At 40.7% G+C, this 26,399-nt stretch overlaps 2 protein-coding genes across 2 annotated transcripts in view; both read right to left on the bottom strand.

The window, feature by feature from the left end:
- Positions 1 to 1,428: 1,428 nt before the first annotated feature.
- Positions 1,429 to 5,041, bottom strand: cep15 (centrosomal protein 15). The gene is made up of 4 exons (XM_071914575.2): positions 4,946 to 5,041; positions 4,111 to 4,234; positions 2,934 to 3,002; positions 1,429 to 2,586 (listed from the first exon to the last, which is right to left on the bottom strand). The coding sequence occupies exons 1-4, from the start codon at positions 5,032 to 5,034 to the stop codon at positions 2,410 to 2,412; spliced, it is 459 nt and encodes a 152-aa protein (XP_071770676.1). The 5' UTR covers positions 5,035 to 5,041; the 3' UTR covers positions 1,429 to 2,409.
- Positions 5,042 to 12,083: 7,042 nt separating this feature from the next.
- LOC139923744 (receptor-type tyrosine-protein phosphatase gamma) overlaps positions 12,084 to 26,399 on the bottom strand; it is a 316,355-nt gene continuing 302,039 nt past the window's right edge. Inside the window, exons 25-31 of the mRNA XM_071914574.2 lie at positions 22,462 to 22,555; positions 21,495 to 21,571; positions 20,589 to 20,717; positions 20,252 to 20,398; positions 19,151 to 19,293; positions 15,745 to 15,880; positions 12,084 to 15,095 (exon numbers count right to left, since the gene is read on the bottom strand). Of these exons, the coding sequence (XP_071770675.2) occupies positions 14,946 to 15,095; positions 15,745 to 15,880; positions 19,151 to 19,293; positions 20,252 to 20,398; positions 20,589 to 20,717; positions 21,495 to 21,571; positions 22,462 to 22,555 (876 nt within the window). The 3' untranslated portion in view covers positions 12,084 to 14,945. The remainder of the gene's footprint in view (positions 15,096 to 15,744; positions 15,881 to 19,150; positions 19,294 to 20,251; positions 20,399 to 20,588; positions 20,718 to 21,494; positions 21,572 to 22,461; positions 22,556 to 26,399) is intronic.

Here is a 26,399-nt window from a genome sequence, read left to right as displayed (position 1 = left end):
TCACACCGCATAGGCTCCATTTTCAAATAGCAGCTGACAGAACAGAGGCCAGGACTTTAGAGTGCAGTTTACACACCACTTTAAGCAGTTTGGCTGCTTAATTATTGATATCAGAAAAGGATATAATACATTATAACACATTTTAAATTGCTTTACATGACTGTGAAGCACAATGTAGTAATTTCCAAGGGTAGACCAAAATGCTGGGACAATATTGGCTTTTTATTAAATGTATGTATTGTATGTATATGGTCCAGTTAGTGTCGTTCACCTCAGATATAGGTTTCTCCTTGACCACAGCTACATAGAAACAGTCTGGAAAACCTGAAATGACATTTTATGTTTTTTTCACATTTTATTTATCAATTTCATTGTTCAATTATGTGATTTGGGGGTCAGGGGTGTGCTAACCCTAAAATAATTTCATTAGTCTGGGTTTCAATAGAGAGTTATAGTGTCCCATGATGGTTTAAATGCTGTTTCAGAGGCCTTTCCACCCTGACAGGAATTTTTGGCATAAAAATAGTCAAATTTTAGATATTGAATATCGGCTATCGGCGATTTCAGTCTAAAATATCATTATTGGCCTTCCAAAACCCATATCAGTCGTACTCTGGTAATTTCATAAAGTAACACCGCCCTTTGCTTTCTGTTGGGAAATGAAAGTAACTGAAAATGCCTTGAACCTCATGCAAACTATTGAAAAAAATGTATTTAAAAATTCTAATTCAGATTCATTCAATTCTAAATTTAAAAAATTCAATTGGTACTTGCTCATAGAAATACATTATATCATATTCTGATGTAGCTGTAATGTGCTTTATAAGGCATTATGCGCAACACTTTAAGTCACCTTTTTATCCCTTAATCTCTCAAAAACACTCCAATTATATCAACCCCCCCAACCCCCCCTCTTCTTGTGCAGTGTTTTTATGCAAGGCCTACAGGACCTGCAGATGTGAATGGGTCACTGGATGCACATTTCTATGGAGCATTATGAGCATATGGCAACTGGTTGACCCCAGGCTATCCTTGGAAAAAGGGACAATACAAAAGCAATTTCAGCGGACACAGCCGCTCGAGGAGACGGGACAAGTCTGTTAGGGCCGGGGCACAGAGAGTGGGTGGACATATTCCTGAGAAACACACGCCAATAAGTAATTTTAACCTCCCTAATGCATTAAATATACAGCATGTTCGAGTGCACGCCAGAACACAATAACAAGCTAATAGGCTTTTGAAATGAGCAGAATTGAAAAAGAACAGCCCAAAGAAATTTGTAAAAGAACGCGTGATAAACGTAATTATGCAAAGAAGTTAGGCTATACGACAGAGACAGAAAAACAAAAAAGACAGTTTGAGAATTTTATTAGTCAACAGTCAATTCACTTGAAAATGTGAACTGAAGTATGATAAAAGATAGTGGTAATATTATTACAATACTGAGTTTTTTGTATACCGTTGAAATGAACATGATTCTTCCAGCGATCATGAGCAACAATACCTGCTTGCAAATATATAAATACAAATAAATGTATGTGTGGACAGTTACTGACCCAAGGATTTAAATACAGCATTTCTCATGGAACAGCTTTTCTTTCTTCATAATCTATGACACTGGCTCCCTCTTGTGGTTTACAATACACCACACACACACACACACACACACACACACACACGCACACACGTAGTGAAAAGTATCTATACAATAATAGGCCTATGGGTGAACAACCAAATATTCATTCAAACTTTATATTTTTCCGCTTCTTAATTTTGTGAAATGCTTAAACATATGCAGACTTACCTTCTGTATTGCCTAATGATGAAAAATATAATGGATATATCTTTTACTAAATGTTTTGGTTCCTGCCTGATTCAGTTCTGTGTCACTGTCCAAGTTCACCAATATAAGGTTAATTGTTACAAAACAATCATAATACAGGACAAACCATTAAAGCAAAAACTGTCATATATAGCATACAGTCAAAATTATTAGGATATTGTTTTATGCTCTTGTGCCCACAGCCTTAGCTGATAGTTTGATGACTTGCTATTGAACTGCTATTGATTTGCTTCACCTGTTACTGATTAGACTCCTATAAATAACCTTGCATAGCCACTCAGAATCACCCTGACGAAGGCATTAGTGCCAAAACGTTGGTCCTCATTAAAAAACAGCAAGGAGGTAAAGAGACTTTTCTTTTCCAATTTGTCCCCAGAAATGTATTGGATATAAACAGGTTTGGACGTTTTAGTGGCAAGTGATAGTAGATGCAGGGACTTTACTTAGGTTAGGGTTTAGCAGATTGACGCCTCTTGGTATCTGTCCTTGGCAACATCTAGAACTGGAACGGCCAGGTCTACAGTGGCACCATCAGCATCACCGTACGTTCTCCACCACCCACTGAGCTAGTTAGCAGGCCTGGGCTTCGGGCGAGGAGGCAGGCCCTGGTCTCGGGCCGGGCTGGACCTCTGCTTGGCTCTCCTGGGTGGTTGGCCCGGGGCGTCAGTAGGGTGGGGGCCCTTGCCGAGGAGGAAGTGCTCCCACGCTGGGATGGCCTCTTCCACAGACGCCCAGTACCTCGTCTAAAAATAGAGAAACGACAGAGGCTTTGCAGTTGCGTCCGTGCAGCCAGGTCTGGCTCCATCATGGAGAATTAGCTGTTAGTTAATAATGTCTAAATATATAACAACCAGGCTAAAAAAAAAGAGAGATAGCTGAAAAAGATTGTTGCGATGTGAGAGTAGGTTAATTCAGGTAGATTTGTTTCTACATCAGTCCCTGTTAGACAGCTAGAATGAAAACCAGCAGTACTCAGTCAATCAAGTTGAAAGATTAAAAACAAAATTGATCTGAGAGGAGATCTTGTGATGCAAGGTACATTCACAATCACAAGTTTTATTTTATCCCAGAGAAGCCGAATGTTCCTTACCTCCAGTGCCAGGACATCTGGGTGGGGCAGCCGTCTTTTTCTGAGACGCTCTTCTAGCTTCTGTAAATCCTGTCGCGGCAGAGAGCAGATCGTGTCACCTACACATCGTTTGCTATGAGACTCTTGGCCCTACAGTGTCGTCAAATCACTTTATTACTTCTTCAATCAAATGTGTTATTAAGTTATGCCTTGAATAGACGAATCACGATTTTATGACAGCAAAAGAGGTAACTTTTTGTTAGTTTGTTGAAGCCTGAAATGTGTCCTCTGTTTATTGGCTTTGTTATCTAGGATGGATCCAGTATCTAGAATCTTTTGACACCATAACAGCCCATACATGTCCACTACATACATCAGATGTACTGTATTGTAGAGGTAATGTATTGGTAACAGATTTGAAAGTAGAACACCACTCAGTTTCTGTGTATACAGTATGAACATGAACAACTCCCAAAGCTAGAACAAGAGAGCCGCTGAATGTTTGAGTTTTAACGTCAGAACTCCACAAACTTTCCTTGTTACATGCCATGTTGATATGTTAGTTTCATGGTTTATGACACTGAAAAACAGTTGTTCGTGTGCATACATAAACAGCTGTAAATATCAAAACTATGCACCAGAGAAGTCCATATGTACAAGATAATTCTTTGTTTTTGTCATATTCCCCAGAAGATGTAGTCTAAGACATAGAGATCTACTAAAGTTTCACTTTTAAACTCTATGTCAAGTGTTATGCCACTTTGAAGAATGGGTGACTGAGGAATTTGAAAGAATGACCTAACTTAATGTGTGTGTTAATTGAATTCAAAAATTGCTTCTAATGCTGCCTTCAATGTCTCCTTGTAAGCTCCTACTTTGGAGTCATAAATACAACTTCACATGAATTGAAATGCTTTTGGTTGAAAATAATAACAAAATGGCATCTGTAACAAATGAGAAAATGTGCATCAGCCATGTAATTGATGTTTTCATTGATCTATTAGATAAACGTTGTTGAATATTTTATTGCAAATGTTATTGCAGTGGTTCTCAAACCTGAGTGCTAATGATTTTCTATCCTACCAGCTAGTTAATTGCATTCACCTGGCGACCCAGGTGTAAATCTGTCCCTGATTAAAACAGTTAAATTCACGAGCTTAGGGGGAGACCTTGAAAGCAGCATAAGAACAGCCGTTACCTCCAGCAGTCTGGCATTCCTCTCCCGGGCGGCCTGGGACTCCTTTATCCGCTGCTTCCTCTGGCTCTTCAGCTGTTCTCTTCGGCTCTCCATCTGCCTCAGGAGCTCTGCTCTCTTTTCTAAACTAATGTTACACACAGTAGGATCAGACAAAGTCAAAAAAGTAGCGCGAGCCCCGAAACGTTCCGTTCTCTTGTATTTCGAGTACCGCACACCAAATTTCATTCAAAAATCTGGCAATTGAATGTGTCCTTGCTTATTGACAAACATGCACACCTGGTAGAAGATTACTTAACATCTTTGACGAATCGTTATGAACGACTCTTTAATTCGGCATACATCTAATCTACACCGAGCAGCACATAATCCAATATAATTTTGACTTTTAGAATTGGTTCGTGTTTTTCATCCTACACAGAAATGCACCGAGGACCCTTTGGGAATCTTTAGTCGTACAGCAGGAACGTTACAGTAAGCAGTGTGAACCAATTCCAAAAGTTGTAAAAATTAAAATTACAATAAAAGTATGGGTTGCTTGATGCATCGAGTGCCCGCCGAAATCAAGAATGGACCCCAATCATTGGTAAACGGTCTTACGTTATGTTCTACCACGTCGGTAACGTTACCTATGCCGATAAGCAATGCAACATTATACTGCCAGAGTTTGGCTCCCCGTTCTCTTCGTGAGAGAAGGCACTAGCTAGTTATGTTGTGACAGGAGAGACGTGGCTCGCAGTGGACTATCCCTGGGAGGAAGACGGATCCATTCAACCACAGTGACAGTTAACGATCGAATTTGATGAGAAGTAGCCAAAATTAAAGACGCTAAACTCACATTTCCTCATGTTCCTTGATTAATTCAACTTCATCAGTGAGAGCGGACATTATGGTCAGAAAACAGCTCCTTCCTCTGCGCTGCTGCATCAAGTGCGCCACAATGCGACCGGAACTTCAGAGATTTTCGCCTTCGAAATAAAAGCATAACACTTGTTGCTTATTATTAGAAGACCTAAAGAGAAAAAGCATTCCTAAAAATATGTCAGTGGATTCATTTCAGTCATCCAGGTAGTAAGATGTAATAAGGTCAACCAGACACAGGTGTGCTCAATCAGCCTCTGAGTCTCTGAGCTCTCATAACTAGAAGGAGTAACCATTGCTCTGTTTGCTCTTCCACCTGTCCAGCCTTGTCTTCCCTTTGTTCTTTTGAGTGTGTTTAAAGTGAGTAATGTATTGGGTGTATTGCTTAATCTTTAGATTATTGATATATTATTCCGTGCCTTATTAGTATGTGAGAATATTATGTGTTTGTATATATGATTCATGGCCAATTCCAGTGCTTACCTGGAATATTGTTTGTGTGTTTGTGCATCAGTTTAACTCTGTTCAATGCAAGATTTATAGTCTGTTCAATGCAAGATTCATAGAGTAACTGAGAATTTGAGTTAAACTTATTTGTGTTAAGTTGAGCAAATATATTGAATTGTTTGTCATATGGAAACCTCTGTTTGTATAATTTATACAGAACCCACTGCTTGACGAAGTTACAGGGAATGTACAAGCTGGAATACATTTCCATTTAATGATGGAGCAGTCTTTAGCAGCAGAAAAGATGACCAGACAGGTAACTGGCAGTTTGTGCCCTCTTAACTGGAGCTCAGAGGCATCTGGTGGCATGAGATCTTTGGCAATAAGTCGCTGGAGCTTTGCTTTCTGTTCATTACTGAAGAAAAAAAATGCAACATAATTATGTTTTGTTGAAATGATTTTATTTTGAAAGTTATAATCGGACGTTTTCATTCTTATTCTGGTTATTTTAACACTCCTCTTCCTCCGTGGCGTCAGCAACCATAGCAACGAGGAAACGTGACAGCTGTCGCCCCCTGCTGGCTCTATTTTACAAATTTGACAAAAACATTTCCTGAATTGGTATACAAATGTACAATCAATAACTTAAGAGTGCTTTTTAGTAGGAAATGCAATTTCTGTCATGTTTAACTCTTAGTAACAAATTTTTTATTCAATTTTTTTTTAGTCAAAGTCAAGCCTTTTTATAGTATTAAAGGTAAAGTGCAGTCTTTACACATGGTGTGAATACATCATGCGGTCAATCTGTTCCATTATCCTTAAAGTGGAGAACTGTGGTCCTCTACAACTCAACAGGCTTTAGTTATAGCTAAGAACGTCTCAAATGGTTTATGTAAGGTGTCCTTGCGTATCATGAAAAGCTCTCTTAAAATGTATTATTTTATTGTATGTAATGTATTATAATTATTCCCTATATGAATATTATAGTGATTTTTCAAGTTTCAAATCGAGAATATAGTTGATCTAAAGAGTGAAAATAGCCAAAGAATCATGTATTTAATGAAGCTGACTGGCAAATGCTGGTTGAATATCTTAAACACCATCACTTCTTGCTTTTAATTTATTGTAAATAACTTAATAACCTAGTAACCTAACAAACAAAACCAAAGCCATTTATAATCATCCAATAGCAGTGAATTGGACAACCTAAACAGTTCTATTAAAGGAATTCAAATTGTCCTATTTACAGTATATTCATATGTGATTAAAGATGTTTAATGAAGATATTGTTAAAAGTGGATTTGCTAGTTGTATTAATTTGGAGAAACATCAGCAACAATACCTACTAAAACATACAGAGTGATTTCCACCTTGGTAAGCCACATGTATTTTTAATTTTATTGTTCAACATAAAAAGCTTGCTGAAGAGGTAAACAAGAGACAGCCCAGGATAGACTAGTTGTGTTGAAGGATTTACATTTGTGTCCAGTTCTTCCATAGTTGTATTTACATTGTAAATTCACAGTGAGACTGGCTGTTGAAACAAAACTATGATGAAAGGCATAAGATTAAGCTGTGATGAAGCATGTTGACCTTGAATGAAGCTACATCAGGTGGCCTCATGGTTATTTGTTTCATTAAGATGTTGCCATTGCATTTCTTTCAGCATCAGTGCAAATGGTCGCTCAACTCAATGCCCTTAATGACGATCACCATGAAAACATCAACTACATGGTTGCAAAAGTCCTGAAGAAGGAGCAATACCTTTATGCTGAAGCCTCTACTTTCTCTGGAGTGACTCCTGAGCTCGACTGTGCCCTGTCACCTCAGTCTGCTGTAAGAAATGCTGGAGCATCCATCCACCCAGTTCAGGATGTTGAGGCTCAGTCTAACCTGCTCCGCCTTGTTGAGGCGCCATCCCACGAGGCTCAAATGACTGATGACTTCAAAATCATTGAGAGATTGAGGCTGCTTCAGCACTCCCCCATTGGTTTTGACGATGACTTGACACGCTGCCTGGATGAGTGGGAGCTACTGGTCAAATCCCCCTTTGACTTGGAGAAGGAGGGATTTGGTGAGGAGCTCCTCTACGCTTCATCACATCTCTCTAGATTTGTGCTTGACTGCTCCCCACAGCATGGGCCGACTCTGGACCATCTGGACAAATGGGAACCTGTTGTCAACAGCACTGATTCTCACCTGATGCAGTTCCTCTCAGTCCTCCTGGAGGAGGAACTTGGTGAAAAGCACATGAATGCTTCCTCATCAGCAAGTTCTACATTTATAGCTGCCTGCACTCCACACCATGGGTTTACTCAAAACCATCTTGATGAATGGGAGCCAATCGTCAGAGCTGATTCTCAACTGATGCTGTTCCCCTAGGACTTAGAGAAGGAGGAAGAACAATGTCCTTTTATCATCAAGAGGGAAACGGTCAGCTCTTGTGCACAGATTGAGGCCGCTGCTGAAAGATCTGTCACCGTCCTGCATCAACCTGAATGTTGTGAGGGAACAAAAGTCACTGTGCTCTCTGCTGGACCTGTCAGGGAGTTACTAGGAGACTGGACCCAAATGCAATGACCGGTGGAGAGAGAACTAGATAGAGGCAAGAGCTTTAATAGCAGAACTTAGGCAGAAGTACAAAAACAAAGCAGGCAATCCAAAAAGGCAAAAACTAAAACGGACAAAAAAAACACTAACCCTAACCAGAAAACAAAGACTCCAAACCTGGCAGAAGGTCTAAGCAGACCAACAGCACTGGTGACAAGGCAGGTACAACAGGGAACAGAACAGGTAATACGGGGGAACACAACAGACGAACTGGCAACCACTCCATGGAACACAGACTATTAATACACACACAGACTAACGGAGAACGAGGAACAGCTGGTAGGAGGGGAATGAGTCCGGGAGCTGATTGGCTGGAAGCTGGCAGGTGACGGAGGGAACAAAGTAACGGGGCTAATGGGCTGATGGAAGACAGGTGTGTGTAGCAGGAGGAGGGAAAGTCCGAGGACATCTGGTGGCTGGCAGGAGGATGGCAGGACTGGGGAGTGAAAGGAGTGGTTGACCAGGACACAGGGGCAGACAGGGGCAGATCATGGCAGACACAAGGGCTAGGGCTGAGAGGGGCAGATCATGGCAGACAGGGGCAGACAGGGGCCGACTGGGGCAGATCATGACAGGACCTGACAATATCTCCACCTCAGAGGAGGCTCTCCCTGTCTCTCTTGCTGAATACACCCTGATTCACCTGCTTAAGGAAGGATCAACCAACCTGCTTCAGGAGTCCCAGGCTCCAGCCATCCAGGTTGAGGTCAAAGCTCCACCAAGCCTGATCCAGGAGGCAACCAGCACCCTGCACCAGGAGGCCGAGGCTAAAACCAGCCTACCTCAGGAGGCTGAAGCTTCACGTTCATCCACTCTTCTCCATGTGTGTGAGGCTGTTGTTCACATCAAGGCGTCTAGCAGTCTGTTCCATGAGACCAAGGACACAAACGATTTGTCCTGTCTGACCCTGGAAAAGACACCTCCATCCGTCCAGCTGGTGGACCCTACAGGATATATTCCAGCATTTTCCAGAGGAAGAAGAAGAAATCTGCTGATGTAAGTTGCAGTTTCAGTCTTTATGCTTGCAGTTAAATCATTTCAGTTAACCTAAAATCATATTGTATCCAATGCAAAATCATTTATTAGCCAAAGTTTAAATGTTACTTCCTAATTCTTCTTAGGCTGACAACACTCCTGTCAACTTCCTATCCACTTGAACCTATTCAACTGAATCATATTATTCAAATACATTTGTTTGCACACTACTGTTAGTGTCTTTGCACATTTCTTCAAAACACACCTTTTATTCATGCAGTTATGAGTAACCTGTAGCCTAAAGCAGTGAAAGTGTCCTGAAATTAGGAAATTTATGTTGGGCATTAGAGATGTTTTCCTGGGCATCTCATTATAAATGTCAAAGAGTCAATCATGTTATCTTAATTAATCATTGCACTTCTATCAGTAAAGTATCAAAAATATTGTTGTTGAAAGACTTGCTATGTTGTGTTGACCTCCAGATTGTTGCTAGGCCATTTGCAATAGAGTGAAGGTTTATGTGCACAGAACATGTTTTTTTAATTAATGGTATAAGGTGGTATGAAGAGCAAAAACAAATGGACACATTATATGGCTCATATTTAATGTGTTTGGTTAAGTGAAATCCATCAGCTGATGTCCTCTCCAGGGATTCATCATCCTGAACGGTTAAGTTCACCTGTCAGACCACTTTTTTGAATCCACCCCAGCCTGGATAACTGCTGATCATCACATATGACTGCAAACAATTCAGAACAAAGCGATAGAAATGAACCACAGACTCCCATTCTCCACCAGGAACCACTCCATCCCTAATATTGGAATTTAAACTGGGTTAGAGAATGTCCATTGATTCTATGTGGTTGGTTAGAACCATAGTGAGTGCAATCGTCCATGGTGAGGTGAAGTGGCCGTTGGTGAGGAAAGGAGGTGAAGAGGTTACAGAGGTGATGGAGGTTAGTCATAGGTGCGTGTTTGATCTCTGTTGTGTCAGTGGTGTTTGCTCCAGACTCTTTATCTTATTTCAGGTGAGTTTGGTGTCATGAGGGCAGAGGTCACCAAGATACACTCACTGTAGGTGGTGAGTGTATCTTCACAGTTTTCTAGTTCCTCGTATTTGAGTACAATACCATTGTGGTTGGTGGGTTTGCAATTAATATAAGTGTGTTTTGTATGAACACCTTCGATTATCAGGGTGTGACTGCAGTTGGAGCTGGTCATTTTGGGGTTGGTTGGTTTTGGGGTGTACACAAAAGCCTTATAAAACCAGAGAAAATCTAAAAGTTTTACACATATTTTATTTCTCTTTGTTTTGACTGATAACTGAGGGAACGTTCACATGCATTTTTTTGATCTTTAAAAAAACATTCCCATGCTTTAGGGCCATAACACAAGACGTGCAGTTATGTCACCTGAACATTTTCTGCCAATGAGGTCCTGCCACAGCTCTTTGAAAGACTGTTTTGGAGACTAATTAACTTTTTATTGTGTTTTTTTCATTATTGACTAACTGTTATGTGTCACTTGCTGATGTTCTGAAGTGTAAACTTGGGTAACGCTTTCAATTACAATCATTTTTGGTAGGTTTAAATTGCTGGGGTCAATTTGACCCCAAACACAAAAGATGTGTTTTAACATAATAGGAGGGTTAAGTGCTGAGACCAAGGGCATCCTGGTGGCTCAGTTAACTAAGGTACATACCATGTATCTGCAACATCCTGGGATTGAATCCATCTAGTGACCATTGTTGCATGCCATCCTCCTCTCTCTATTCCATTTTCCTGTCTTGGCACTGTAAAACGGTCCAATAAAGCAAAAGATGCTCTGGAAAGCAATGTTTCATTTATGTTTGTTTATGCCATTGGGAGACATGTGTCTTGGTCCACTGTGCCCTCTCACACCCTGAGTCCGCCTCTCCATCCATAAGCATGGGTAGAAAATGGCACAAGCCCCTACCTGCCCCTTGAGACTCAAGATCTTCTCAGTTTTTAAGCTTAAACAGTCAGCTGGTGTTAGCAGGTTGCTGTAAGTCAGAGATTGCTGATGATTCTTATCCCTGCTTCATATCCAATTCTTACCTTTGGTAGAATATTATTGAATTTTTAAGAAAATGTTACACACCTCTTTCCACAAGACCAATAAGACGACTTTGACTACTTTTACATCAACGTACACATACCTTTGAGGCAGTAATAAAGTAGACAAAAAGGTATAGGTGAAGTATATTTTCAGAAAAGCATAAATTGATGATTGTTTTCCATATAATATCCCATCCTTGTATAACGTTGTAAAGATTTATGTCAGCCTAAAAAGGAGGGTAAACTCTATTCTGCAAATGAGGTATGGTTTACCCTCCACTGCACCCCTGGTCCTCCCTCTACCAGTTTGCATAAAAATGCATTTACGACCAAAACTACTTGAAGAGTGTGCGACAAGTCTGATTTATGACTTCTGAAGATGGAAATAGGATTTCAGCAAGAGCACTTGAAAGTATTAGTTGTTGTTATTAATATTATTATTAGGAATTCTGCATTATTTTCCTAAAGTATCCCCTTAGATATGATACGTACTAACTTGTATGTACAAACTTAGGCTTTGGCCAACACTAACTGCATTTTTTTTTTTACATGTTGGAAATCCTACTCTGTGGTGTCCCTGAAAGGCAACATGGAAAAAAAAAGTGTCAGCCTACACCTAAGGTTATCTCATACATATGAGATACTAACCTCAGGGCTTCCGTACTACACAGTGAATGCTCACAGCTATAGACTGAACTGTCTCAGGTCACTGAAGGAATTCCCCCGTTTGTCCCATACAATGAGATTAGCAAAATAGTGAGATAACAAAGACCTGAATGATTTTATGAAGCCCACAAATGATCAAAAAAGTAATTATATGTTATATTTTTGGTGTCCATAGTGCAGTGTCTGTGCTCAGATTTTCTGGTGATATGGCTCAACAACATTTCCACACAAGTTGTATTCTTCAACCTGCAAGTAAATCCTTAACAATCCAGTACAGAGAAAAGTGCAAACATCACCACACCAATGAGTTCAGCAAATTACATCAAAACCCATATTTTATTTTATGTATAGCAATACCATTTACATATTAAATAACACTATAATAGAATGCTTTGATATAGCTTTCAACGAAACAAAAACATTTTTTCCTTCTTTTTTTGTCTTATTTTATGTTACAAAAGAGGAAGGAACAGCCACCTTTCCAAAATGGGTCAATGGGAGGAAATTATTCAGTGACTTACAAGAGAGCTATTCTATTGCACACCTCTGACAACAGAATTGTAGCCTCCAAAGGATGAAAACCAGAAGAAAAAAAAAGATAAACTGAGGGAATAACATTGTAATATCACAATCACTGCCTGAAAGTCAATGGAGGGCGTGAAGCTGGAAACTGGAATGTGATGACAACCACAAGCTCAACACACAGAGACCCGGTTTCCACATGTTCCACCACAAAAGCAACGCCATGAGGGGAGTTGAAATGAAAGAGAGAGAGAGACAGAGAGAGAAAATAGCTTCATATGAAAATATAAAATTCTATGATTATATATCAGCAACGTCAGTGTCGGACGAAAACCTTGCAAGTGTGTCGTTTGCAAAAGTAAACACAGGTGAAATAACGGTGAAAATTTCAGACGCCGCAATAAAAAAAAAAAATCAAAAGGATTCAGATGAAACATTTCCTCCGACACGGTGAAAACATACAAAGTTTCCAGAGAAGGGTTGGGTTACAGAAGCAACAAAATATGTACATTTCATATTGACAGTACAGCTGTGTCTGCATTTGAAAGGCAACGCAAAACACTTTTCATTAGGAGAGTGATTGAGATCGGTGGGAAGTGAGGACAGAAAATGGCAGACTGATCATCTTGAGGCAAAGAAACAGTGTGTTTATTTCACCATGAACTGTAAAAAAAAAAATGCCTTCGGTGACAGAAAACAGAGAAATGTCTGTTTCTGTTTCCACAAATGTTAGAGTTTGTTAATTCATGGGGCGCCTTTCTAAAAAGGAAAACAGATAGAGAGACTTTGTTACATCTTTCCTCTTTAAGATGCTTTTCTATCCTATCAATTCATTCAGTATACCCTTTTATACATCTCTTTAAGCCAAATGGTGCTGTATTACAATAATTGCAAGTGCCTGAAGGCACTGATATACTGAAAACACCAGTTGTCACAGCAAGAGTTGCTCAAAAGACAATCCATTCGGGAAAGAAAGAACCATGAGGAGAAAAGCTTGCCATCTTTTCTGGATGAAAGGAGTCAAGTCTTTGGTAAAAGTTAAAAAATTCAAACTGCATTTGCCCCCCCACTAATTCGCTATTTGACACGTGTCTGTTCCCGATGTCATTGTGCTGTGTGAAAACACTTTAACATTTTCATTCAAATGCAAACTACAAGTGCTCATTTCACGCCATCGATCACAGAGGTACAGAACATCATCAGAATCGAGAATTAAATTAGAACATCTGCACATTTCAAAGAAATGTTAATGTGTGTGTGTGTGTGTGTGTGGGGGGGTGCTGCGACTCAAACAGGAAAAATGTAAAATTACTTTCAGACTGTAGAAGCACAGTAAATCTGTCCTTGCTTAGGCCACAAACCAGCAAAACCGTCTCTGGAGGAAGAGGAGCGTTGATGCAAATTCAAGCAAAAGAGTGGAAGCGGAGACTATGTACACAAGGCCTTGGGAGGTTGGAGCAAATGGTCGCACCTCTGTCAGAATGAGCTATGACTGAAAACAACCTTCAAAAATGTGGATTTTCAAACAGGCAGGGAATGGCAAGTCGTTGCATCGGCTATTGTAGCACGTCGGATGGTAAAATCTCTTCCGGTGTTTGTGTGTGTGGCGAACATGTGCCTAGGTATGTGTGTGTTGCACGAGTTTGGATGACTTAGCAGCATACAAGAAAGTACAGGACCGAGGGAGTCCGCTTCCAGATGGCTGTGGATTGGCTGTGAGTTGAGTGATAAACTATCGGATGCTGTGGAAATCAACTGGCCTGAGGCGGGAGGCCACAAAGAACATGTACAAAAATCACAACGTTATTATGATAAGGATATATTTATATATGTATACATACAGTATTTCCATATATTAAAAAGCATAATAATATGAATCATACAAAGAAATAATAAAAGTTCACAGTAGCAGTTGTTACACCACCTTAGGTATTCTAACATGGGTGTGAATGGCTAATAAGAGGGATAGTGAAAAAAAAAAAAACAAGCTAAGAAAAAAAAAATTCCCGAAAATAAATAAAATAAGCGCTACTTGTCTGTGGCAATAGGATCCAAGATCTCGGTTCTTGTGATAAATGAGTGGTATATGAGTAATATAGATGAGCAAAGCAGAGAAGTCGCTGAGCTGAAGTTGAACAGCATGTGTTACTGAGGCGGATAGGAGGAGTTCTTGCCTTCCTCTGTCCACTGTCTTAAATCAACCAGTAGGTGGCAGGCAGAACAATGTTCTTCATAGAAGCAGTTGGTTTAAGGGCCAAAGCCATGGAATGTCAAAAAATCAGAGCTTGAATGGAGGAAAGCCAAGTGAGTCAGCTTTAGTATAGGCAGTAACACTGACATTATATAGTGCAAACAAGAAAAGACAGAAAAGTGTTTCTCGTTGCTGACGCCGTCGTGAAACTTAAAAACGCAGGTGCAAACCCTTCAGTAGGAGAACATTAAGACATAAAATGGCGAAAAAAATAAATATCAAAAACTTTTTATCAGTGTAAAAAAGTAATCAGGTTATTCGTCTTAACCAAGAGTCTGGCAAAAAAGGCCTCAAAAAGTCTTGTCCACAATAGTTCCTTGACGTTTTACAAAGTTAAGTGCCTCCCTTCTCAGCTCGGGGACCATGTAGGGCGGTTGGACCCGTGGGACCCCCCCCCTCCCTGGCTCCGGCCCTGAAGGGCGCTGAACTCAGACCAGCGACTCCATGCTCTCCGCCTGGTCCGACTGGTCGGACATGGACGCCATGGTCCCGTTTATGTCCCTGGCCAGAAGACCCGAGCCATTCTCCTTGGTGCTGACCAGGCTCAGCAGAGCTTTGTAAAGGTACTGGTACTGGTCCTGTGGATGGGTTCAGAGAGATGGAGGGAGGGAGAACGAGAGAGAGAAGGATGAGAGGTAAGAACAATACATGAACCATAAAACCACTCACTCAATCCTGCGATGACACTCCCAAAATTAGCTTGCCGACTTAAGACATTAGATCTTCTGCCTCTCTTGTCCTTTTGGTTTCCTTTGGTATAAAGCATCACAGACATATGTGCAGTTTACTGATGTCACATTACAGGATTTCTGGGTATTGAACTTCAAAATTTTCAGTTGCCTCTCGCTGCCATTTGGAGCCACCAACGTGTGAAATTGCCTAGTGCGGCTTAAAGACAGATGATCAAAAAATGGGTTTGTGTTTTCTCAGAATTGCATGATCGTCTTTTATCGTCATAATGAATGTCTATACTGTAAATGCCCCCAACTCTTTTTGATGTGGAAAGTACAATGTGTAATTTCAGGTATCATGTCCCTCTACTGCTGGTTGCTCTCTCTCATTTTAAGAGCGATAAGAACAGCTAGAAGGGAGTTGTCGTTGGTAAACTGATGATACACGTGATGGCTTAAGAACAAGAAGAGGTATCCTGTAACAAGAGATGTCACAGAGTACAATATATTTCTGGGATTGCTGGTTATCGCCTAACTTGCAGTTTGACTGACTCACAATGTCTGTGAAGACCCCGGGCCTCATGAGGTTGATCATCTTGGCCACTTGATAGACGTCGACAGCACTCTCGCTCTCCAGCTGCTGTGACAGGGTGGTGAGGGCACATAACATGCCGGCTGACACCGCTCCCAACCTGGCAACCACACAAGGTTTGAGGTTAGCATTGAGCTCAGAAGTTACGTCAGAAATCTTCAACATATACCACAGACCTCATTCAGTATTTCTCAATTGGTGTGGGATGCAGGGGGCATGTGACACGGCAGAGGTAAAAATAAAGCAGAACCAATTTTGGTTGTCAACACCAATAGCAGCAGGCTGAACATGGACGGGAGTTGAAATAAATGGCTCAGTATGTCTTCTGTTTGTCTTAGCTAAGAAATACTCATTGTACTCATTGTAAATATGAAATTCTCAAAATGGAAAAAGGTTGAGAACTGCTGCCCTACTTCAAGAATTAACCTTGTGGAGATACATTGTGAAGCTATCTATGATACTTGGAAGCAGACTTAGTGGGTTCAAAAGATAATTGTGAGAGGAAGTGACAGTCTTTGTTAGCCTGAATGATTCCCATCAATGAATTTTGATTTCTTTCTTTCTACTTAATTAAAGTTAAAGTCTCCTCCCTCTGGTTAGGCTGCAGGGTCAGTCAGCTGGTGCAGCTCCCCTGGAGCAGGTAGGCGTTAAGTATCTTGCTCAAGGGTACGTCGTTAGTTATGGCCACTCAGGGGATCAAACTCTGACCCTCTGATTGGAGGACGACCTCACTAACCACTAGGCCAGGGATAGGCAGCCATGTACCATGGAGGGCCAAGAGTAAGGTTTTCATTCCAACCAACGACTACACAAGGTAATTTCACTGATTAGTTCCTCCTCTCTGGTTACATAGTAGGTTTTGCGCTGTGTAATTGTTTTGAGAAATCTGTAATGGCACAAAGCAACCTTTGAAAATAAGCATGAGGCTATTAGAATCAATCAAGAAGCTCTAACCAAGGAAATTAGTCTACTGGAACGCATTCAACTTAACTTAATGCAAGGAAAAGATACAAAATATCTTGTCCATTGGACATTGTCTTTTAGGTGATTAGATCGCTTCTAGGCAGTTGTGGCCAATCATGCCATGGAGGACCAAGTGTATGCAGGTTTCCATTCCAACCAAAGATTATAGCAGGTGATTTCACTGATTAATTCCTCCTGTCTGCTTGAGGTTGTGTTTGGAATAAAAACTTGCAGACTCTGGGCATACCCCCTGCATACGTTCCATGGTACATGGTTGCCTATCCCTACACTAGGCCGTCCAGCCACCCAATCAAGGTGCTATAAAAACAAAAGGTCCCATTTCTTCTCTCAGGATTTTCAGCACAATTTCACACACTAGAAAGAGTATAACTGGCACTGTACTTTAAATTTTGTGTGCATCAGATTTGTGAAAGGGCTAATAATAGGCCTAGAGCCATTTCTAAATTAAAATATGCCAACAACAACTTGCCACCTGTCATTGGATGTTTTGATAGCGACATGTGTTTCACCAGTGGCAATAAAACCCCTAACACCTCCTTTCTGTTTTGGACAAAATCCAGAGACCGGATCAAATTCACACACTGCACTTCAAAATTCAGGCTCTGGATTGCCTCCTCTTGTAGACCTACACTCCTCAGTGCTTGGGATGTCCTGACAGTGGCTCAGTATGGGAGCAGAAGACCCTCACAGATCAGGAATGCCACCTCTGAGACCAAAGATTTATTAGCAAGTGAATCCACCTGGGGAACGACAGCCCCGCCTGGTCCGAGGCTCCTCAGAGAATGCGGGGTCGCTTTCACAATGTAAAGGGTCTCCTCTTCCATTAGCAGCCCTGTCAACAGCGCTGGAGAAACAGCGGCTAACAACCATGCCTCGCTGAATAATGAGCATGCAGACAATTAGGACGGACGTCTAACTGACAATCTCTTAGGTGCCTGCAAGCTGGCTGTACCATAGCAACCAGATGAAGTGCTCAATTAGTCACTTTCTTCTTGAGGATGCGACAAGCAATCTTCATTATTCTAATGAATAAACATGAGCAAAGCTGGTGAATTAGAGTGTCGTTCAAAAACGCTAATGTGTGTCAATTCTAAAGACACCTTCATTATCTCTAATTGGGCATTTTGCTAGGGTACCTGCCGGGAGGGGGGTTGTCACTTGTTGGAATGAAGATGACAGACTCTTTGCTGTGTTAGTAAGCAATAGATATATTCAGGGCAGTCAGATATTTGCAGGATACATAACTATGCTGCCAGTCTCACTTTATGCCTGTTAGTGTTATAAAGTTATTATTTGTCATCATTTTATAGTCTGTTCACAGCAGAGACAGCCAAATATACAGTATGTCAACTTGAGTAACATTGCAACCAGCTACAAAAATACAAAACAGATGTTCATCAACGGTCTAAAAGTACTTGGTTTGGATAGGGACATCTTGATTTTTTTGTTTGCTTTTCCATGTGTATCCATAAATAGGGAAATGTTACAAGTAATGCTCCTGCAGGCTGTGTCTGCAGGAGTTTGAACTATAATCTACAATCAAGATCACTGCAGTAAAACATTGTAAAAACGCAGAGTTGTCCTCAGCAGCCTGCAAGATATTACAATCAATAAAAGAGGATTTTCTTTTTTATATGGAAATGGAATCCGTTCTGTTAAATACATTGTACTATGTAATATAATTATACAGTGAAGAGGTCAAACTTTTCTAACTGGGCTTTGGATTCAACCACCAGTTGACTAAATTATAACTTTTCCTACCCATACTGTATATCCATTTACTTCACAGTATACGACAGATGGTTGATCATACAATATGATCACAATACCATGACTAAAAGTGTTACGCCGGATTTAAAATATAATGTTTTTCACATTATTTGCGACCCGGTCACATTTCCTTGTCTTGTGTAAATATTAACATTGGCCTCAAATTGCTAAGTTATATCTGTTTCTGGAGATTCAGGCTGAATTAGGATGATTTGGTATCTCTGAATGGGTTTCTGAATGAATTAAATTGAAAGTCGGCGAGGCTCTTGTGCTAATATTAGTAGAAGACTGTAGCGAAGATAGTTTAGCTAGTTTAACAGTACAAGAACAACCAATTCTGTCAGTGTCAAACTTCATTGCTTGACTCACCCAAAGGATCATGTGTAAATAAACATAGAGCATAGTTGATATATCAAATAGCCACAGTAAGCGGCTCCACACTATCATTTCGCACAATGTCACGATTTATCATAATAATGGACCTACAGTACAGCATGATCTATCAAAATTTGCCGTTTCCATTCAGCTTTTCTAATTCGATACATCATAATTTGCAATAAATACTTGGATGGAGACTGCGCTAGTGACGTGGTGCCAGATTAAAAGAGTGACTGACTCATCGTGGACGATGGTTGGTCCGTCGCGGGTCGCGGCCTCCTCCTTGATGACATTGATGAGCTCGAAGGTGCTGCTGATGGGTGCGTCAGGGTTTGGCCACTTGGGGCACTGAAAGTGACGCACCTCCAATACATAGTCATCCTAGAAGCCAGACAGAGAGAGAGAGAGAGAGAGACAGACAGTAAGAGAGACAGAGACAGAGGTTACTTGTAGTGAAGTGTACTTGTGGTTTATGGCACTTATTTTGAACCCTGGAGTTGTTGTTGTTGTGCAGTTTGTTTGTTCACGACAGCGATCGCACCTGGGTTTGGACCAAAACAGTCAGATTGAGATCTGGTCGAGAGAGCGGTTTCTTGTTACATTTCCAATAGGGCTGCAAAGAATATTTAAAAAATCCAAAGACATTGTTTTATCGAAAAAACATTTCCATTTCGGAATAATCTTGACATTCTCATTTGCCACTAAGAGAAAGAATGGCCTCCATGGATGTATTAACACTGCGATAGATTTGACATACTCTGGAGCAGGAGACGGAGGAGTGGTAGTGGAGGGAGGGTAGAGGGGGGCGAAGTGCGATAGTCTTCCTGTTCTTCTTCAGACTTACCTGTCATAACAAACCAATCAACTTAGATTGCTATGGTAAGAGCCCTAGACTGCAAGTCTAGAGTGCAATGAACCTGCATTCTATTGTTCTACCACTTGAGTGTGCCAATGCACTCATATTCAATAAATGCAGTTAAATTCATTCAACATACTGTATATGTCTATTTGAATTATTTTTTATTATTGTTAATAATAAAATAAAAATATACTGTATGTATTTTTACATTTGAATACTTTTGGTTTCTTGGGCATCATATTTAGTTGACAGATTACACTGTATGGAACTTTTGGATTGGCATTTTGATTTTTTTTATACATTCTGTCACACTCCAGTGTTCAATAATATAGTGTTCTCTTGATTATGCATCATTCAATCAATGTAAGCTTCGAATGATTGTTCGAAAATGAAAATAATCAATATCTCTCTCTCTCTCTCTCTCTCTCTCTCTCTCTCTCTCTCACACACACACACACATACACACACACACACACTAACCTGTGTGGCCTCCAGGATGAAGTCGTGGATGCTGATCTGCTCTTCGTTGGACAGACAGAGTCGATCTTTACTGATGAGAGTGACAGTGAAGGCCTCACAGTTCATAGCCTCCTCCCGACTGGGCCAGTACACAAACTCATCCTCCGCCTGAATGAGCATAGAGACAATTTTAGTGTTGTTTTATATGAACTGAGTTGAGTTGTACAAGAAACTGGAGGAAATGTATGTCAGCATTGCAAAAAAAGACATTCATATTATCTTCTACATGCATGGCACATAAATACTTTTTCCATTAAATATATAGAAATGTATGTGTGTGTGTGTGTGTGTTGCTCACCAGTCCATGGTTGGCCGGCAGCATGACGATGATCTGTGCGTTGTGGTCCCAGATCATTCTCCAGAAGTCTTTTGTGGTGTGGGGCAGAGGATGCTGGGTAATGATGAACTCGTTGCTCCGGTAGTAACCCTGCCCAATCAAAAAAACAACAACAGGTGAACAGGGGAAATTATACAGCTTGACATTCATGCCTGAACCCAGATTACACCAGACTGACTTTTGCACTTTTAATGGCTTAGACTTGGGCTTGGCTTGGGCTCAAAACATAACCAGTTAGAAAATCATTTGAGAATCATGGGATTTAGTTGGGTTTAGAGGCAATGATCAACCGGGGACACGTGGATGATTGTGGTGTCTATGTTCTCTAAGCCAGTGGTTCTCAACGTGGGGTCCGGGGACCACCTGGGGTCCTTGAGTCCCCAGTGAATTGATGTTAAACTTCACCATTATTTCATTGACAAGAAGTGAACACAATTAGAGAATGTAGAAGACTGTTTTGATCATAGTTTCACTGTTATCTCTCTACCTATAATACAGATAGTCATGGAATTCTAGACAAAATCATATCTGACAATATAATATTCTCAGATTTTGGTCCGAGAGACAAAATCTCATCAAATGGGGGTCCGTGGCCCTAATGTGGACTAAATTAGCGGTCCTGGATATGCATGACATACATGACATAGTATAAACTGTATATGATGTAGTATGTACAGTATATGACATGTACTGTATATGATGCTATGTAAAGCCCTTTGCTTTGCTTGTGGTCTATATAAATAAACAAGACTAGACTAGACTAAACCACACTGCTGCTGTTGAGTGTATTTCGACCTGACGTGACCCTGAGTGAACGCATGAGGAAGGGGCGGATCAATGATTGACAGAAGACGCGGAAGTGCTGACCATGATGTAAGAGGCGTTGATGTAATCGGTGCCTTTAATGCCGGGCAGAGGCGCCAGGCCCACCCTCGCTCGCTCCGCTGCTCAGAGACAGAAAGACAAGGGAAAAGAGAGAGAGAGAGAGAGAACAATCATTGAATTAACTTATCGGAAGCAACCAATCACACTGACAAGCCACCAGCTGCATGCTGTTATTGGCTGAAGGGGAGACAGTTCTTAGTACTTCCTTGCCGGAGATTCAGAGAACTGCAGAATGGGCAGTGACCATCGACATGTTATGTAACAGCTGAAGAAGAGGGAGAATGTTTGAACTGTGATAGGAGATGAGAAATCCTGTAAACAATAGAGTACTCTATAATTTTCATGCTAAAATATTACAAGGATTCAGTGTTTCCCCCCCAAATTGTATTCTTGTCAGGGTGGAAAACCTCTGAAACAGCTTTTAGACCATCATGGGACACTAAAACTCTCCATTGACACCTAGACTAATTATATTATTTTAGTGTTAGCAGCTCTTTAAGGCAGGATGACCCACCACACCTATTCAGTGGCTGGGAAACTCTGATACATTGCCTTTAAATGTAGAATTAATAAAAAAAAAAAAAAAAAAATCTTTAATGCACTTTAATGAAGAAATGTCCAACAAAATACAATTCCATGTTAATATCACATATGTAAATATATTGTAACAAATATATATATTGGTCTATCCCTAGCCTACAATACAGAAATACTCTTTTCCTCACTTGCTTTGTTTATTAATTCATTCTGTATATACTTATTTTCTACAATGCACATACTGTAAACTGAGAGACAATGTATTACTTGACTAATTTCAATGGTAACTCAAACCTGTATTGTTTGTTGCAGCTGTTTTCGCTATGAGTTAATCGTTTCTGTTGTTTGGTTATTGCTGCTGGAGGCAATTCCATTTTAAATGTAATAAGTGTTAAATCAATGCAAGACTTACATGGCACCACTGAGGAATTTCGATTTTTCTCTTTGTTGCACTCCTTCTGAGCATTGAAGCATTCCACGAATCTGGCATTGCACTGTGTTACCAACTAAAACATAAAAGGGGATGAGAGGAGATGGGGGCGGGGGGGGGGGGGGGGGGAGAGAGAGAAAGAGTTACATTTGATGATAGACCAATTCATCACAACTGGGAAATGCTGGGAAATTGTATTATTTTGGAAATTTGCATTGATGAAGACATGAATTCCTAGTGAAAACAAACACTTGTCACATATAGTATTGGCTGCGTGTGTGTGTGTATGTGTGTCTGTGTATGTGCGTGTGTGTGTGGGGGTGTGTGGGGGGGTGTGTGTGGGTGGGTGAGTGTGTGAAGGTGTGTGGGTAACACCGTTTATAACACCAGTTTATATCACATTCATAATAACTGAACCAAAGTGTGGAAAAAAAAGCAAAGATTTATATGATTTACATTAATTTATGGAATGAGAAGCCCTCCCCGGCAAATGGCATTTTAACTGAAAAACATGCCTTACACCTGTCAGTGTTACCTGTTTGAGTTGAACTGAATTGTGCTTGTGTTTTTGCATTTCCTTGTGCATAAACACACTAGCCTCAGATGCTGAAAAGGAAAGCTGTATACTAAAGAAAAAAACCTCCAGCTTAAGTATAACACAGAGTTTGCCCTCCAAATACAAGGGCTGCACTTCATGGTACAAATCACAAAAAGCTCAGAACAACACACCACACCTCCCCGGTAAAAGAAGCTGGGAAACAAAAGACATATTCTTCGGCAACAGTGGCAGCAAACAATGACTAAATTCAAATCCTGTCGCGAAGGCATAAATGCATTACCCAGACAAAGAAGGCCATTGTTTTGCACACACACTCAATCTCATCTGGACCTTGGAGTGTGTGATGACGAGAGCCAATTAGGATCCCCGCGTGTTATCAAAGCCCCCACCCCCTCCAATCCTTGAATTTAAGACCAATTTAAAACACAACATGAAGAAACAAAGCTGGAAAAAACCTGCCTATTTCTGATTGAACATAGCCAAGGAAAAGTTGTGAAACTATAAATGGGCAGAATAAGAAAAAGGCCACCTGGAAATTAGTTAAGGGACAAAGAAACCTACATGGATGGAAAACTTGCATGGTGAAAATAATAAGACCTCGAATAACTAGTACCTTTTATATAATTTAAAGACTTTTTCTGTCACTGTAGCTACGGCAGCACTGAATACCATTGTCAAAAAGGGCATTTAAGAAAGAGAGAAACGACGTGACATCTCGGCTGCGATGCAGATGTAAAGTCTTGAGCTTGCACAAGATTTACCCCAAAACCCTTCAAAAGTTATTATATCTTAGTTATTCTTATCCAACTTTGCGACCCAACTCTACTATGACTTCCACGCCTACCAAAAGTGGTCAAAAGAGAGAACTGGAATTATCGCCAGCAAAGAAAAAACCCAGAGATAACACCACAATATCCAGAGACGACCTTGATGCTGCCATTTTGAGTGGAGTTAGCCAGGCACTCAAGGAGCAACAACGAATTTTCGATGCCTCGGTGGCCCTGGCCGTTAAAGAAGCCCTGGAATCTGTTCTTATGCCCCAACTTACTTCTTTAAAAGACGAGATCTCATCTGCTAATGAGGCCATACGAAAATTAGCGACAGATCTAGAACATCATGCTAGCAGAGGGCAGAGGACCCAAGCCACTGTGGATTCTCTTCAAGCAACAGTTCGTTCCAATAAACATGACCTGAATGATGCGACCAATAAACTGGCCAGTCTACAGAACAGTCTGATTGAAATGCAGGACCGAAGCCGAAGAAACAACCTCAGACTAATCAACCTTCCTGAATCAGTCGAGGGCTCCGATCCTGTGGGCTACCTGCAGACCAACCTCCCTAAGTGGATACTGTCTTTGGCAGGCCGCATTATCGAGATTGACCGCTGTCACCGCTTGTACGACAGCAAGCCCAGAGACCATTCTCAAAAACCCCGCACCGTCATCTTCCGTCTGCTAAGATATTCGGATAGACAAACTATTCTGAAAGGAGCGCATAAAGCTCACCCTGTCAAGCATGGCCAAGCCACTCTCTACTTTTTCCCGGACTACAGCCCCCCCACTGCTGCAAAGAGAAGGGAATTCACCCAGTGATCAAAAAGCTCCAGGCCGCTGGGCTCCAGCCTTTCCTTATGTACCCTGCAACCCTCAAGGTGGAACATAGAGGCTCTCCACTAACCTTCAACTCCCCGGCCGGCGTGGAGAACCTCTTGCAGTCACTGGATGTCAGTGCATCGGGAGGCCCAGCATCTGTAACCCGCCGCTCTACTGTTGAGACCCAAGCTCCCGGAGTGACCGTAACTTCCAGTCTTGCACCACTCATGGACATGTAACGTTAGCTCATGCTTTTGAGTCCTATAACAAATCTGCCAATGTCGATAAGAATGTTTCTGCAAGGACTCGTATATCTTTGTTTATCTACTTTATAGGTTATCTTTAAGGTAGGGTATTTTGCTACATTTGGAATTTAATGTGTTATCAAAGACCTGGATAGGTGCTAATCGCTATTAGCTTTGTTAGTGTTTTGGGGGGTCTTGCAGCGAGTTGTGTGATCTGCATTGCTGCTGATAATGCCACGGATCTACGTAGGTTTATGTTTTGCAAAGCCTGTAGGAGCGATCTGTGTCATCGCGGCTTGCAGTTCTTTGTATATAGTTTCCCCACTCTTCCCCCCCTTACTTTATTTTGGCAGACGGTACTTTCCTTGTTTGATAACATACATGACAGGTATAAGGGTAGTGAAGGAAAATAAGATGGTTTCGCACTCAACTTACATTATTAAGATTAAGAACAGGGAGTCAATAACTTTTGGTATGCCTTTACTGTATAACGCTTTTAGTTCACTGCATAATGGATGATCTCTCCGTAATATCGTGGAATGTAAAGGGGTTAAACTCCCCAGTTAAAAGAACTAGATGTCTGGAATTTCTCCACCGTAAAACAGTCTCACTAGCTATTATTCAGGAGACACATTTAAAAAACTTGGATGTTCTTCGCTTTCAAAACAGGCGTTATAAAATTCTAACTCATTCCTGTGCCTCTAATAAAACGAAAGGAGTACTTATTTTGGCAAAAAGGAATCTTCAGATAATTATTCATTACACTTTCAATGATGACCAGGGCCATTTTACTTTGGCTGTTGTCACTATATGCCAGGTCAGATTAGTAGTAGCCTCAATTTATGCACCTAACAATTTTGATCCAGATTTCTTACTCATGGTACGCGATAAACTGTTAGGGATGCCTGAATCTAATTTGCTTGTTGCAGGGGATTTTAATTGTACTATAAATGACATCGACAGAACTTCCTCTACCACTGATGTGCAATCCTCTTCAGCCCTTAAGAGCTTCATGTCGGACCTAAACCTTGTAGATATTTGGCGACTTCATAACGAAAGAAATAGAAACTATACTTTTTTTTCCAATAGACACAAATCATTTTCTCGCATTGACAATATATTTTTAAGCCAATCTCTAGTCTATTTAGCTCAACCAGATATTTTGCCTATTTTACTGTCGGATCACGCTCCTGTTATTTGCTATATACACCTTAAGGATATGCCCAAAAAGGCCACAAGATGGCGATTCAATGATTCTTTATTGTTAAATACCAGATTTGTAACCCAAATACATGAAAAACTGATTGAATTCATTGAGGCCAATAAAGACCAATGTAAAAACCCACAGATTCTATGGGAAACCACCAAATGTTTTATAAGGGGCTTCTGCATCTCCTTTTCATCTCATTTGAATAATGTAAGGAACAAGAGGTTTGAGGAATTGGAGTCAAATATCAAAATCCTGGAATCACCCCTTACACTGGAGGAACTAAGTACCGCACTTAAATCTCTTAACAAAGGCAA

This window comes from Centroberyx gerrardi, chromosome 5 (assembly GCF_048128805.1).
Source record: "Centroberyx gerrardi isolate f3 chromosome 5, fCenGer3.hap1.cur.20231027, whole genome shotgun sequence".
NCBI classification, from domain to species: Eukaryota; Metazoa; Chordata; class Actinopteri; order Beryciformes; family Berycidae; genus Centroberyx; species Centroberyx gerrardi.
This window is presented reverse-complemented; position numbering and strand designations above follow the sequence as displayed.

Excerpts from the sequence above, each read along its gene's own strand:
- cep15 (XM_071914575.2), bottom strand. The coding sequence starts at position 5,034 with ATGCAGCAGCGCAGAGGAAGGAGCTGTTTTCTGACCATAATGTCCGCT. Across the intron at positions 4,235-4,945 it reads ATCAAGGAACATGAGGAAAT|TTTAGAAAAGAGAGCAGAGC; the intron begins GTGAGTTTAGCG and ends GTGTAACATTAG. Across the intron at positions 2,587-2,933 it reads CAGATGTCCTGGCACTGGAG|ACGAGGTACTGGGCGTCTGT; the intron begins GTAAGGAACATT and ends CTCTATTTTTAG.